The following is a 16,473-nucleotide window of genomic DNA, read 5'->3' as shown; positions in this document are numbered from 1 at the left end:
TAAGTACTAGGCTTACAAAGAATATGTCCTGGGGTTGATTTGCTTTACTGAAGGCGGTGCTCCAGCATGGCTGCAGTCAAATGACTGAAACAAGTAAAAGAGTAAAAGAGTATATGTTCTGACAATAAATGTTAATGCTATGCTATAATACAAGAATATTAGTTATATGATTATGAGGATATTATGTATAATGAAACGAGGCTATAAGTTTTAAAGGAATAGTAATGAGGGTCGAGGAAGATTAGAATAACTGGGGTAAGTGGTGTTTTGATCGAATGAAGATATTGGAACTCACAGATGAAATGACACAGAATAGTAACATATTTGGAAAGGTGTTGGAGAAACTGAAACTCATCCTATGTTTGCCAACATGAGATGAAAATTACATTAAAATGATAAAAACGATAATGGTGGCGATGTAGGTAGTCATATTTGTTTTGATATGAATGGTTCAGTGTCCTAACAGTACTCTGTCATAAAGACTTGATTCTTCAATTAAACATTGATAATTGCTTTACAATGATATATCCTGATAAATCAAAAGAACACTTGAAAACTAACAGTAGCAGTAATAATCATTCTGGGAATTGTGATTCAGTTCTAATTAGGTTTTTCTGATTTTCAAGCAATTTCTCTTGTATTCAGTGGATGGGTCAACTAAAGTGTGTCGTATGTCAATAGATTTACTTTGAGCATTGAAATGCTTTCACATTTCACACCTAGATCTTGATGGTGCCATTATTGACAGTTAATATAATAGGAATGTTATCAGTGAAAATACGTTTCAAAATATTAGATAAACTGCGTTGCTTTGTTTATTAGATATTGTCGGCTTTCCTCAAAAGTAATACAATATAAGATAAGTAAAAAAAATCTTCATTTTGATACATATATTTTTTTAATGTTTTATATTGTGTGAATTTTTCTTCTCCCCCGAGGAACAGTTCAATATTTATGACGTATGGTGGCTGTGATGTTAAGGTTTTGGATTTCTGAATGTATTGTCAATACATTCAATTTTTCTATAACCAGTATGCAGTGACTCTAGGGAAGATACATAATAAGTCTATTTACCTCACACTAGCTTACTGCCAATGGTCACCCCTCCTCTTATTTTATAGCAAACTGATTAGTGGTAAAGAGAAGCATCTAGCTATGAAAGAATATTTACTCTAAAGGAAAATATGCAAATGTCAAAATTTGCATAATCTATATTATTTCTTCTTACGCAGGAAATAGATATAAATGGTTAACAGATAAAATAACTCAATGATATCAAGTTCAGCGGATAATATATAATATAACCAGCTTATGCATTATGATTTTCATGTCTATTACAGATGTTGTTATATGTCTAAAGGTATAAACACATTACTTGATCTGCCTTTCAAAAGAGCTGGGGTATGTTTATAATTGTTCTCTCTGCTTAGAACCATACTTTCTCATATGGTCATTTAGCAAGGTTGTTGCTATTAGATATGTTGGTACATACTCTCTCAAAGTTAAACACCTCAGTTTTGTATTATTATATCACTATCCTGTGTTATAGGCACTTGCTAGAATCCAGGATTAATTAGAGTAATTCCTAAAAGAAATTACACTGCATAGCAACAGTGAAAGTAATTGTTTGTTTGCTTGGTATCCTCAGCATCTTTTTATTAGCTACTTCAGGAACTGTAACTCACAGGAGTTAAGGCAACTGCAAAAACTATAACTGACTTGAGATGTTGTTGCTGGTAAGAAATCCTAGCAGCTTCTTGAGAATCATCATCATCATCATTTAACATCTGCTTTCCATGCTAGCATGAGCTGGACGATTTGACTGAGGACTGGCAAGCCAGATGGCTGCATCAGGTTCCAATCTTGATCTGGCAGAGTTTCTACAGCTGGATGCCCTTCCTAACACCAACCACTCCGAGAGGGTAGTGGGTGCTTTTATGTGCCACAGCATGGGGGCCAGTCAGGCGGTACTGGCAACGACCTCACTTGAATGTTTTTTCACGTGTCACCAGCACAAGTGCCAGTAAGGCGACGCTGGTAATGATTACACTTGAATGGTGCCTTTTACGTGCCACCGGCATGGAAGCCTGCTCTGGCAACAATCACACTTGGATAGTGCACTTAGCTCCCCACTAGCACGGATGCCAGTCATCGAATTTGATTTCAATTTTGATTTTGTCTCTGGTAATTTGTAAAAGCTTGTGATATTTAAAACTTTTGCAAAGCAGCCATCATGGTTATGTATATACATACCTGGGAAAGGATGTCTGAAGTGTGGTGGTTGAATAACTATCAAAGCTGTCATGGCTGCTAGTGATAAATAGTCAGTAGTGGGGGCAAAGAGAGAGAAAGAGAGAGAGAGAGAGATAGAGAGATAGATAGATAGATAGAGAGAGAGAGAGAGAGAGAGAGAGAGAGAGAGAGAGAGAGAGATGCTGTACATGGACAATTACATGGTCTTCATAGCACCATTTTTAACCCAACAGAAGCCTAATCATTATATGTAACTATCATCATCATTTAATGTCTGCTGGCATGGGTTGGATGGTTTGACAGAAACTGGCAAGGAACTGCACCAGGTTCTGTAGTCTATTTTGCATGGTTTCAACAGCTGGATGCCCTTCCTAATGCCAACTCTTTTACAGAGTAGATTGGGTACTTTTTACATGGCTCCAGCACCAGTGCTTTTTATGCAGCACCAGCACTGGAAGGGTCATCAAGTACCTTGCAAGACAAAAATCCTTCAACTGGGAGGAGGAGAAGTAGTATTGAGGGGGTGTAGCTTTGTGCCATTTAAGAAATTTAAAGTACAGATGGTCGTGTTGTCAGGGCCAGATTAAGGTCCATTGAGGCCCTAAACATTTAAAAGGTTTTGGTGCTCTCAAGTATATGTAAATGGTTCAAAATGTAAACAAAAATAATTCAAAATGTAAACAATTATAAACCATAAAATAAATTCTTATTTTTTCAAACTGAATCAAAACTAACAGTAAGATGGAAAATAATGTTTATTTTTGTATGCTTCTACTTTATTTATATTTGAAAAGTTTTTTTTTTCTTAATTGCAAAGTCTCCAATGATATCGTTAAAATTAATTTTAAGTAAAACTTCTGCTCCTATACTTAGTCGAGATAAGGCATTACAAGCATTACTTTAGCAAGTTAAAAGTGCTTTCTTTCATGCTGTAAACCATTTTCATTTCTGTGGTGCTCCTGTCCCTTTATGCCCTAAGCATGTTCATATTTTGCTTAATGGTTAATCCAGCACTGCTTGTTGTAGAGTAGATAGAGGGATAACCCAGTTGGAAAACAAAGGAAAGTGAGTTGGAGAGTAAGATAAAATGATAGTGAGAGATGATGGCAGAGATGTGTTGGCACATGCCCTCATAGGATATTAGGGGTGGTGAGAATAGGTGAGGTGATATAAAGGCTTGGGTTGGGTGAGTGGACAGGATGAGGTAACTGTAGAAAATGATGGAGAGAAATATAGGAGAGGCTTGGGGACAGGAGATATGGGAGGACATTGAGGATGGAGGGTATTGAAAGTGATTGCAAGTAAGTGAGGTATTGATGATAGAGAGGAGAGCAGGAAGGGGAGAGAAGGTGGAGAAAGGAGGTGACTGGTGGAGACAGTAGGTGAGAGAAGATAACTGGCGGTAGGGAGTAAAGGTAAAGGTGCCTGCACTACTCTCAAGTGATAGAGGAACTGATGAATAATAGGGGATGAAATATGGGTGGGGGGAAGGTTGATGGGGTGGAATCCTTCATGGACAAGCATTACCAGGGTGCTTCTAGGATATCAGCTATGCTATGGTGGATGGGCAAAGCACTAGATATCTCAGTCTTTCACCATCTCCTTCATAAGGCTCAATGTTTTGAGATCAGCCTTCAATACTTCAACTCATATCTTTCTGGGTCTCCCTCTTTCACATCTTCCATCTATTTTAAGTGATCAGCACTTCTTTATGCAACTGTACTCATCGATATGCATCATATTACCAAACCAGTGCAGTTTTTCTCTCTAGCACACTGCATCTAATTCCTCAATTTTTCTTAAGTCATAAGCTCTCAGAGTGCTGAGTAAAAGTAAGATATTTTGACATTTATGCATTTCACTGTCATTAGTGTTATAAATGAAATGAAATAACCTTGAAATAGAAGTGATCTGTTCCTTGCTGCTTAGTCAACAATACTTGACATGTGCTCATGCACACACCTATACAAAGATACATGCACATATATATTATAATAATCATTCTTATCATCACAAACATCATCAATATCACCAGCAGCAGCAGCAGCATCATTGCTTCAACTCATCATGTCAAGAGTTATATAGGTGTACATCCCTTCCTCCCTTCTTAATTCTGTGTTAACTACTTGTGAGATCATATACTCCCAGGTCTGGCATCATAGCCTCTTCAGCCTTAGTTGCAAATAAATACCTTATTTCTCAGCTGTACAAATGTGGTAGGGGAATCGTAATACAAGAAATATTATTTATTTGTTTAATTATATCTAGCTAAAGATTCCTTGTCACTACACCAAGATATCCTTACTTTGACATATGGCACATAATATCGTTAATGTAATGGAAAAAAACTTCAGCTTCAAAGGAAAATATTCATATATATATATATATATATATATATATAATATATATATATATAAACACAAGTACACTCACACATGTCTACACATGGATGTGCACATACACGCATGCACACATACATGTGCACACAAACATATACATATATACACACACACACACATATATATATATACATATGTATATGTACATATACATACGCATATGTAGAAACACATGTTGGAATCTTACATATATACCATTCTGCCTAAAAAATGGATCTACAGCTTCAATATCCCTACATATCTAACATCTATTTTCTTTCCTCCACCTCACTCTCTATTTTGTATCCTACCTAAATTAACTATTACTTAACCATCCTCTCACACCATCTCCGATGAAGGGATATAATTAATAAATACCCAGGAAACTGCTATAAAACCTTATATATATAAATGTTCTAATATCTATACAGCCTTAGTTTTTTTTAGCTCATTACACAAAAAATTCTTATATACTTATATACATATATATAGAGCACATCAGAGGTCATTTGTATTAATTCAGAAAACAATGCCTAGCTGATTAAAGAAAAGCTGTATTAGGAAACAAATTGGTACAGATGACCTTGTGAATCCTTTTATCACACCTATTAAATGAGTCCATCATTAGCATCAATGACTGCTTCAGTACAGAATTGGAAATGTTGACATGTTCAGTTTGAATGATCCTTTATCAATTTTGGACTTATCACTGGTTATGGTGGACTTGAGAGATTGTGTAGTGTTATGGGATGTTAATTGACTCTCTCTCAACTATACTTCATATTTATTGGTCCAGTGGATTGAGGTCTGGTAAGTTAAGAGGCTATGTGTCTGTGGGAACATGATCATGGAGATTGGCATGTATCCATACTTGGGTTGTCCTAGCTTTATGAGATAGCACTGAGTCTTGTTGAATGATGCACAGTCTTCTATTGCATACTCCGTCTATCCAGGGCTTCACAAGTTTCTCCAAAACTTCTGTGTAGACAACAACCCTGACTCTTAAACCCTGTGAAAGAAAAGTGAGGAGGCATGATATCTCCCTTGTTGCTGAAACTCTCAGAACCATCACCATTACTGGGACTTTGTATGCATAGCTGTTGGAACCCCATTTGGGTCTCTGCATAACCATCTCTCATTCCTCAGATTATCTTTTGTTCCTAATCAAAGATTTTATTATCAGAGGAAGACCAAAACATTCCAGCTTCTTGGTGTTTTAACTTATTTGGCAAGCACTATGCATGGATTGAATGATTCTCTTTTGTAATGTCCAACATAAACTGACCCCTCCACAACACATATGACTTGTACTAGATGTCCTCAAGTGCAACTCTTTTGATGGTGCATTCTGAAACTTTGAGGTCCTTCTCTTCTAGTTCTGTTACATATTTTGCTATGAATACAAGATCATCAACATATAGTAGTCCTTATGGACATCTGGTCTTAAATATCTCTGTTATGGTCTAGACTCTAGAGGATGATAATAAATAGAAGGGATCTGAGAACTAGACCTTGTTGAACACTAAAGTCATCACTGAACTCATGGCTTACTCCTGCCTTACAAATGGCACCACTGTACTTTCTGTACTTTCACAAGACATTCATCTCTTTCTAGCTTCCTCAGAGATCACCATATCTCAGAGTGAGGCCATCTGTCGAAAGATTTCTCTAGATTAATAAATGCCAAATACAATGGCTTATTCTTAAGTAAATACTTCTCTTGTAGTTGCTTGACTATGAAAAGAGCATTGACAATGCTTCTCTCAGGCACAAAGCCAAACAAAAGTTTGGCTTTGTGCCTTATAGAAGCACTATTGACACTATTTTCATAATTAGGGTACTGTATCTAACCTAATGCTGTTCCTAATTAATTGGGCTATAACTCTCTCCATAACTTATATCACCTGGTCCAGCAATTTGATGCTGCTATAATTACATCAATCTAAGGCATTTTCCCTTATCATTGTAGCAGCTGAATATAATGCTGCTACACCAGTCATTAGGGATTACATCTCCCTGAATAACCTGATTAGCTCTATTGGTAACTAGACAGTATCTGACTCTACCAGATATTTTAAGCATCCTAGTGATAACTCTTGACGAACAAGGGCTTTCCCTGTCTTATTATTTTTAATTGACTTATTTATCATGGATGGAGGCACTCCGTCGGTTACGACGATAAGGGTTCTGGTTGATCCGATCAGCGGAACAGCCAGCTCGTGAAATTAACGTGTAAGTGGCTGAGCACTCCACAGACACGTGTACTCTTAACGTAGTTCTTGGGGATATTCAGCATGACACAGAGAGTGACAAGGCCGGCCCTTTGAAATACAGGTACAACAGAAACAGGAAGTAAGAGTGAGAGAAAGTTGTGGTGAAAGAGTACAGCAGGGATCACCACCATCCCTGCCAGAGCCTCGTGGAGCTTTAGGTGTTTTTGCTCAATAAACACTCACAACACCCGGTCTGGGAATCGAAACCGCGATCCTACGACTGCGAGTCCGCTGCCCTTTGCACTGGGCCATTGCACTTCCACTTATCTATCATACTGCTGTCAACTAGGATAGCTGGTCACTCTGTTAAGCTCATATAAAAGAAACTGCCTTTCTCCCATTCATTCTTCACATTTAATAGACTGTATTAGTAGCCCTTCCATAACACTTTCTTTTCAGAATCCCTAAATGTAAGCATGTTTGTGTACGTCTATCTATCTGCTTGTCTATGTATGTGTGTGTGTGTGTGTATATGTGTGTGTGTGTGTGTGTATGTATGTATGTATCAAAACAAGAAATTGGAAAAAGTTTTTGGTATTATCTATTCACTATTATATTTGTTCCATTTGCTAGTAGAAATTATTTCTCTCCTTTCTGTACAACTAAGTCTGCTCTTTATTCTATCTCCCAACTATCTACATGACCATTTCATTTAGATTTGAATTTTGGATTATTTGAAAGGTGGCAGAAACGTTAGCACACTGGGCGAAATGCTTAGCGGTATTTCGTCTGCCGTTACGTTCTTAGTTCAAATTCCGCTGAGGTCAACTTTGCCTTTCATCCATTCAAGGTTGATAAATTAAGTACCAGTTATGCACTGGGGTTGATATAATTGACTTAATCCATTTGTCTGCCCTTGTTTGTCTCCTCTGTGTTTAGCCCCTTGTGGGTAGTAAAGAAATAGGATTATTTGAATGTTTCTGCCAGAAAAATTTCTAACAGGAAATTTCTTACATATTTAACCTACATGTACAATTTTGCAATTCCTGTTAGTAAAAGGAAACATGTGTAACGATAAATCAATAATTCTTCCAGCCCCCTGTTTTGATATGTAATTACTCCATGAACAATATTTCCGGAATTTACCACTCTAATATGTACTGCACATATATATAAGTACATATAGAATTGAAAGACTGGAATAAGCAGAGGTGCTTCAAGAGTATTCATCATCATCATCATCATCATCATTATCGTTTAACGTCTGCTTTCCATGCTAGCATGGGTTGGACAATCTTCACTGAGGGCTGGTGAACTAGATGGCTGCACCAGGCTCCAATCTTGATCTGGAAGAGTTTCTACAGCTGGATACCTTTCCTAACACCAACCACTCTGAGAATGTAGTGGGTGCTTTTTATGTGCCACTGGCATGGGGGCCAGTCAGGCGGTACTGGCAACGACCTCGCTCAAATCCTTTTACACATGCCACCAGCACAGGTGCCAGTAAGGCAACTTTGTGAACGATCACGCTTGAATGGTGCCCTTTTACGTGTCACTGGCACGGAAGCCAGTTGGCTGCTCTGGCAACGATCATGCTCAGATGGTGCTCTTGGCACCCTACTAGCACGGGCACAAGTGCCAGTAAGGCATCTTGGATTTTAACCATACCTATATAATACGTATATATGTAATTACAAATGTGTGTGTGTGTGTGTGTATGTGTGTGTGTGTGTGCATGTGTGTGTGTGTGTTTGTATCTATTGTATATAAGTATGGACAGGAAGGGGTAAACATTGATGAATGTTTGATGGTGATGGTTGGTAAACCTCTCGACTTGTCTCCTTTAACTGAGAGTATATCTGCTATAGTTTTGATTACTTTTTAATTGCAACTCAGGGCAACACTATGTCTATTGATTTCTAGATTATTCTTCATCATTGTTAAAACATTAACTTATTTAGATAATTGAATTCAGATTGTATATTTATATGATCTCTCTGTTTCTTATTTGCCTGTTTTAAGCCATCTCAGAATGCAAAGAGCCAGAACAAATACCATTAAATATCAAGTCCAATATTATACAATTCTGCCAGTCCACTAACCTGGATTGCTTTTTTTTTTATTGACTCTGTAAGAATGAAAGGAGAAGTTGACCTCAGCAGGATTTGAACTCAGAACACTGCTAGTCAGAACACATAACATGAAGCATTCTATTTGATGCATTAATGACACTGATAATTTACCACCTAGCTTTGTATTGCTACAGCTCTGATTTATAATTAAATGATCCAAGCCCATCACAACAGGTCTAATGTAACTATAACAACAGTATCTGACCAACCTTTTACTCTGTGTGAGTGTGTTTGTGCATATGTGAAAGATATTAAGATGTTTTTATGCAGATTTGGCACGTGAAATTACCATATATGTGCACTGGATGCTCTTCTTCATTCCACTGGCACTGGTGAGGTCACCATGCATCTTGCCAGTGTACAAAACCCAAGGAGAGTTTTGCATCCTTATATTAGGTGGGGCTTAAGGCAAGAAAGAAGAGGTTGGGTGGGATAGAGCAGGTTCTTGTGGAAGAGCTACATGGCTATTCACATTTAGGAGAGAACGAGAGAATGAATTGATGGTATCTCCAAGGAGATAAATAGGGGTGATGAGGGATCCAGGTGACACCTCAAGATATGGAATGTGTAGTAGTGGGATATATATATGTATATAATGTGTGTGTGTGTGTGTGTGTATGTGTGTGTGTGTGGTGTGTGTGTGTGTGTGTGTGTGTGTGTGTGTGTGTGTTACCTTTTTTAGACATTTTATGATAAATATGAGTATCACATCATACATATGATGTATTTAATTTCTAGTCTTCTGTGAAAACATGTCCAGCCATGAGAAAATATTATTTCCTTGGAAACAGGTTATGATTGGCATTAGGAAGGACAGCTGACTTTACAAAAACTGCCTTTATGAATACCCTCTGCCCAGTGCAAGCATAGGAAGATGAACATTAAAATGATGGTAATTTGTGTTGTTTTGTTTATGTCCCTGTGTTTCAGTGGTTACACAAAAAAGGGACCAGTAGAATAAGTATAACACTTAATAAGTACTGGGGTTGACTGGATCAATGCAACCTTTCAAGGTGATGTCCTGGCATGGCATTAGAAAAACAAGAAACAAATACATCACTAATCAGTGTTTTATATTTCGGAGTAAAGAAACATCGAAATTGTGGCTCAGCAGTTTCATTCCATAACACCTGTCTAAACATTACCCCACCATTCCTCCACCATATCACCACCACTACCATCATCCTTATTGGGGGATAGCATATTCTATATCTTTTGTGTCTCATTCATATTTGAGGTCACTAAAATTAGTGTTGCATTGTAATGCATGCAGATTATATTTATCTAATTTCTCTCTATCTGTTGTATATTTCCTGATTTCACTGTCCTCCAACAAATGATGCAGTTATTGCATATACATCATAGCGGCAACCTTTATTTCAATTCAAACACAAAATGTCACTGATGCCAACAGAGACAGCTATTTGCTAAAATATTTCCATCGATTTTTTTCCCCCTTGAGACATCATGGTATCATTAACTCAAGCCCATCATACACGAACAGATTGTTATTCTTATTATATTCATATCTTTGTTGCTGTTATTATCACTTGGCATAGGAAGTTGAGCTAATAATTCTGCAAATTCAATTGTTGTGTTTAGTTTCAGGCTTTTCAGTTCTAATTTCAAATTTAGCATCCTTTAGCTTTGCATCAAGTAGAAGAGACAATGTTGATTATAATAGGGTTTGAATATAAAACAGGGAGGAATAATAGATAAAATACTGGAAGACATTTTGTCAGAGTTCTACTGTCAAAACTCCTCTTTAAAATATTTCTTATAAAGCACAATAATTCTGAGTTATAAGAGAGAGGAAAATGTGGTTTTGTAGAGTTTTGTACAGGAAGAGATTTTTGTAAAGGGAGAGATTTTGTAAAGAGAGAGAAAATGTGATTTTATAAAGTTTTAGTTGCAGATTAAACAGATAGGTAGTTGCGGAAATGAACATCAGGTTATAAACTTCATCATCATTGTGATGTCCACTTTTTGAAGCCTGAATGGGTCAGATGAAATTCATTGAGCCAGATATTTTGTAGCAACCAATCCTCATCTGCTTCCAAGTAAAACAATTCCTACCCTAGTTCCTTGAACATGAACAGGTATAGTGGCCAGACATGTTTTCATTGGAGATTGCAAATGAACAACACTGCTTGTATTTTGGTAACATTTGTTTGCAATTAGGACACAACTTCAAGACAAGGAAACACAAATATATATACGTGTGCATATGTATATACATGCATGCACAAGCATGCACACACACACGCACGCAAACACACACACTCACACACACACACACATTTTGTTTCAGCTTCTGCTGACCATATCCATTCACAAAGCATTGGTTGGTCAAGGGCTATGGTAAAGGAGACATGCACAAGGTTCCATGCACTAGACTGAACTTAAAACCATGTAATTGTGAAGCAAATTTCTTAACCACATGGCCATGCCAATACCTCAGTCTATACATTTAACTGGTGGCATATTATGTTGACAAAAACTGCAGGATGTCTGAAACAACATTTTAGGGAAATCCTTTAACAGGCACTCCATCAGTTATAGCAATTGGGGTTATTGTTAATCTGATCAATGGAACAATCTGTTCATAAGATTAACATGCAAGTGGCTGAGCACTCCGCAAATATGCATGCCCTTTACATAGTTCTCAAGGAGATTCAGCATGACACAGAGTTTGACAAGGCTGGTCCTTTGAAATACAGGTACTACTCGTTTTTGCAAGCTGAGTGAACTGAAGCAACATGAAACAAAGTGTCTTGCTCAAGGATGCATTGTGCCACTGGGAATCGAACTCATGGTCTTGAGATTGTGAGCCAAATACTGTAACCACTCAGTCATGTGCCTTCACTAGGGGAAATCATTTAGGATTGGATAAAATTACAATAGGAGTAGAAAAAGAAAAGAATAAAAGTTATGTGGATTGTTACAAAGACAAATATTTTCTAACACTAACAGAAAAGAGCATATTACATGAGACATTGAAATACCATCTATATCATACTACATTGCCATCTACCACGTATTTGGTTCCAAAAGCATAAAAAGGATCAATTATTGTATAGATGACTAAAATACTATCAGAGCTAACTAAAAGAACTATTTTAATATTGCCTTTAAATGGAGAGGCCAGCAGTTTATTGGAGAATCAGATATGCCTGAAGCAGAACTTTCAACGATTTTTGTGATTATTTTACAATAATGGAAAATTATATTTAGAGGAAAATTCAGTGAAAATATAAAGAAAACTTGATATTAAAATCAGATTTCAAACTTTGAAAATTTCTCTAAAGATGTAAAATGGCTCATGAGAACCAGTGGAATGAAGCAAATTAGAGAGGTTACACTCAGCAGAGAAATAAATGCCAGTTCATAACCAAATATCAGTTGATATGCCAATGTATATGGTACCTGTTTCCAACCACATGAATAAACTGAAGTTTAACTAGGTAGACCAAATACAACAAGAAATTCTATGATCTGATGGCTCTGTATCATAAATACTCACTCATAGGTATGGTAGATCCAATCGTGTAAAATTAAAATTATTGGAAAATAAGTATCTCTAATTTATTTCTTCATCAGTAAAGGAGCTAAGCTGAAGCATTGAGTAACAAGCAATGCATGACCCCTTTCAGGTAGAATGCAGAGGGTTCTGTAGAGCATACAACATGCCAGGCATCAACAGGTACCAAGTTGGCAGAAGACCATCAAGTTGGCTATGGACACAGCAGAGGTTGCCATCTCAAGGTGGCAATGCATCAGTGGGTATGAGTCCTAGAAGAGGCAGTGGCACCAAGACTAATGCTTACTAGACACAAACTGGAACTTGATCATACCTGGCAGATCACCTGAGTAAGTCTGTCTAATTATTGAAAGACACAAAACACTTAATGAGCCCTGGAAATATAATTGATGATGTGTCCAGTTGCATCATAGGATAACATATGGAAAAAATTAGCTCTGTCAGGATTTTAATAGCTTTGCCAAATATAGATCATATGAAGAGATAATTGATATTTGTTAATAAATAACTGCAATTTAATACTCAAACATACATTTCATAAAACAACACATATCAAATCATACCAAAGAAAGACAATTCAGTTAAGAAAATAAACAATATATTCTTTTAATTGAAATGAATATATGATAATAAGAAACTTCACAAGGAAATGACAAAACAATAATGTAACAGCTATTATGATGCCAAATTCTTATCTGGAAATCCTAAATTTAATGTTGTCCTACAGGAACAATAACTGAAAGCCAAACAAGTGAGAGGGAGAATAACATGCAAACAAAAGTCTGAAGGGAAATTAAGAATAAAATATACAAAGTTAGGAGAACCAAGCAGGCAAAAGGTAAGACACAACTTTAATACATCGGTACAATATCGATAAGAATCAAATCAGAAGGAAAAAATCAAAAATCACACAAATTTAATTACCAAATTGTTTCCGATAGAGCTGGCAGCCTGACAGAAGAAGGAAAGAATTTGAAAGAAAATATAACAATATGAAATTGTATATTTCTCGTGGCAAATATTTAAAGACAGAAGACAAAAAAAAAAACAGGAAATAATAATGTGCTAGATATTTACTGAAATAAACTCATTAAATAACAAATTATTTGCAAAATGCTACCATAATTATATCTTTATTAGGATTTAATCAATGTCTGATTCCTCAAGCTAGGAAAGGCAATCTATTGTTGTTCTGTTCTACTACTCTCTTTACCATATATTTGGCTCTGTTCTATGCCATATCTGTGAACTGCTCATTGACTTCATTAGGGTTTCCTTTCTCATTTGTTCTGTTTTGTAATTAATATCAATTTATTGTATCATTAAAATTTCTTTACACTAGTTGTTGCTTTTCACTGCTATTATCATGATGATCCCATAACGTGATACAGAACCTGCAGGTAAATAAGTAGAGGGACTTGGGTGGATTGGGTTGGGTTCATTTAAGAAGAAAAATTAATTCTGTTGTGTTTGGGGAGAGTCATTTTCTTTTTGTGCCTTATAATTTAACACACTCACTGGTAAAATTTCCATTTATTTTTTATTTTTATTTTTCTAAAATTTTCGTTGTGTCTTCAACATTTTCAATAGTCTTACAACCTTTCCAATAATCTTGCAGTAGTCAAGATGCAACCTTTCCAATAATCTTTCAGTAGTCAAGATGCAACAAAAATTTTAGGAAAATAAAAATAAGAAATAAGTGGAAATTTTACCGGTGAGTGTGTTAAATTATAAGGTACAAAAAGAAAATGACTCTCCCCAGACACAACAAAATAAGCTTCAACACACGAACTCACAAAGAATCTTGTAAACCAAATCCCAAAACGAAAAATTAATTGTTTTCTTGAACTAGTTCAAAATGTTGATACATCACAATGTTTGAGATTTATTACTGTGATAACTTTTCAGCATCATGTTTAGAGATGAAACACTTTTTAATTTTTACACCTACAAATTCTACCAAGATTGACTTACTTTTTCATCTTTTTGGACTGATAAAATAAGTATCAGCTGAGTACTGGGGTCTATGTAATTGACTTAGCCCCACCCTGAAATTGCTTATGTGTACATGTGTGTGTGTGTGTGTGTGAGCACGTGTGTGTGAGTGTGCATGTGTGCACATGCATGTGTGTGCATGTATGTGTGCATGTGTGTGTGTGTGTGTTTGTTCATATGAGTGTGTGCTGTGCATCACACATTTGCATGAATGGTGTTTACATTCCCTGTTGATATCACATCTGGCCACTCTGCACTTTCAAAGACTAATAAAATAAAGAAATCCTTTACTTGAAAATGGGTAAAGATTGATTAAAGAAGGCCAACTAGCCTAAGAAGCCACTTTAAAATATATGTCTCTGTCCAACCCACGCTAGCATGGAAAAGTAGACAAAAACATATTAAAATGTGTAACATATATGTATATGAGTTTTGGTGTGTGTGTGTGTGTGATAGTTGAGATGACTGACGCAGATTGAAACATCTCCAAAAACTGGATAAGACAGAAATAATATTAATAATAAAGATGAAGGAAGCCAGAAATGAAGCAGAAGTTGATTGTAGATTATCTATGGAAACAAAGCTTATCAATAGAAGAGGCAATATTCTTTGGCACATTGATAACTGATTAGATTCTCATTCAATCAATGTTCTAGACACAATCAACTTCATTAGATCTATACATCATCCCAGACTGGTTTCAGATTAGGATACTTGGTTTTTAAACTGAGTAAAATTTTAATGTGAGATTTTTATTATCCTTTCTTTATTTCAGATAGAATTCATTGATTCTTTCGTATATATTTGCATAAATTATTGATCATGTTATCCTACTCTTGTTGAACTTGCATTGTAGACATTTCTATAACTCATTTGACAAGATTTTAAAATAAAAATGTTTCTTTCTTTTGACTTGCAGATTAAAGCTCTAAAATAGAGAGTCTTACTTAAGGACATGCACTAGGATAAGGTAGAAATACAAGTAAATCATTTTAGTAGCTCATCCTTATTGCATCAATAACAAAAAGAAAAAGTAATGTATTTGAGTGTTTGATCCCATTTGTGTGGTCCTATGTTGTCTGAAAGAAATATTAAGGAATTTTAAGTTGAAAATAAAAATATTGCTAAGCAAGTCACATGACAATACTCCCTCAATCGAGTGGAGATTTTTATATGTTATGCCTTATTATGTGTTATGCATTTATACATTTGTATGTTATGCCCTTATTCATGTTAGAAATAAGGAGCTCAAGTGTATAGATGTATTGTATTACATTGTTATGGCTTATGACTATATTGTATTGAAAGGACTAGTTCTTGTCTGATCACCCAAAATTAATCATCATTGAAATCGAAATTGAACCAAATTCGATGACTGGCACCCATGCCAGTGGAGCGCTAACAGCTCCATGCGAGCGGAATCACAGCCAGAGCAGCTGTCTGGCTTCCGTGCTGGTGGGCACGTAAAAAGCACCATTTGAGTGTGATTGTTACCAGTGTCACCTTACTGGCACTTGTGCTGGTGGCACATGAGCAAAACATTCAAGTGAGGTCATTGCCAATGCCACTGGACTGACTCCTGTGCAAGTGGCACATAAAAAACACTGTTTCGAGTGTGGCCATTGCCAGTACCGCCAGACTAGTCTTCGTGCTGGTGGCACGTAAAATCACCCACTACACTCTCAGAGTGGTTGGCATTAGGAAGGGTATCCGGCTGTAGAAACTCTGTTAGATCAGATTGGAGCCTGGTGCAGCTATCTGGTTTGCCAGTTCTCAGTCAAATTGTCCAACCCATGCTAGCATGGAAAGTGGACATTAAATGATGATGATGATGATGATGATGATGAATAATTGAGCATCATTAGCATTTACAAGGGTGACTACCTAGGAAACCTAGATGCTGTAGGCATCACCATTTGAGGCACAGGCATTAAGAAGTTCAGTTCTCAAATACATGGTTT

The 16,473-nt window shown here is 36.4% G+C and overlaps 1 protein-coding gene across 5 annotated transcripts in view; it reads right to left on the bottom strand.

Moving 5' to 3' along the window:
- The window catches only part of LOC115224721 (1-phosphatidylinositol 4,5-bisphosphate phosphodiesterase epsilon-1), a 1,072,053-nt gene that overhangs the window by 97,203 nt on the left and 958,377 nt on the right, over positions 1 to 16,473 (bottom strand). For 4 of the 5 annotated variants that reach the window (XM_036513495.1, XM_036513507.1, XM_036513504.1 and 1 more), the window contains one exon: positions 13,442 to 13,468. The exons of the other annotated variant lie outside the window; for it this stretch is intronic. In XM_036513495.1, the coding sequence (XP_036369388.1) occupies positions 13,442 to 13,468 (27 nt within the window). The remainder of the gene's footprint in view (positions 1 to 13,441; positions 13,469 to 16,473) is intronic. 5 annotated transcript variants of the gene reach the window in all.

The sequence above is a fragment of the Octopus sinensis genome, linkage group LG2 (genome assembly GCF_006345805.1).
Source record: "Octopus sinensis linkage group LG2, ASM634580v1, whole genome shotgun sequence".
Classification (NCBI taxonomy): Eukaryota; Metazoa; Mollusca; class Cephalopoda; order Octopoda; family Octopodidae; genus Octopus; species Octopus sinensis.
The sequence above is the reverse complement of the archived record's forward strand: the minus strand, read 5'-3'. Positions and strand labels throughout refer to the sequence as shown.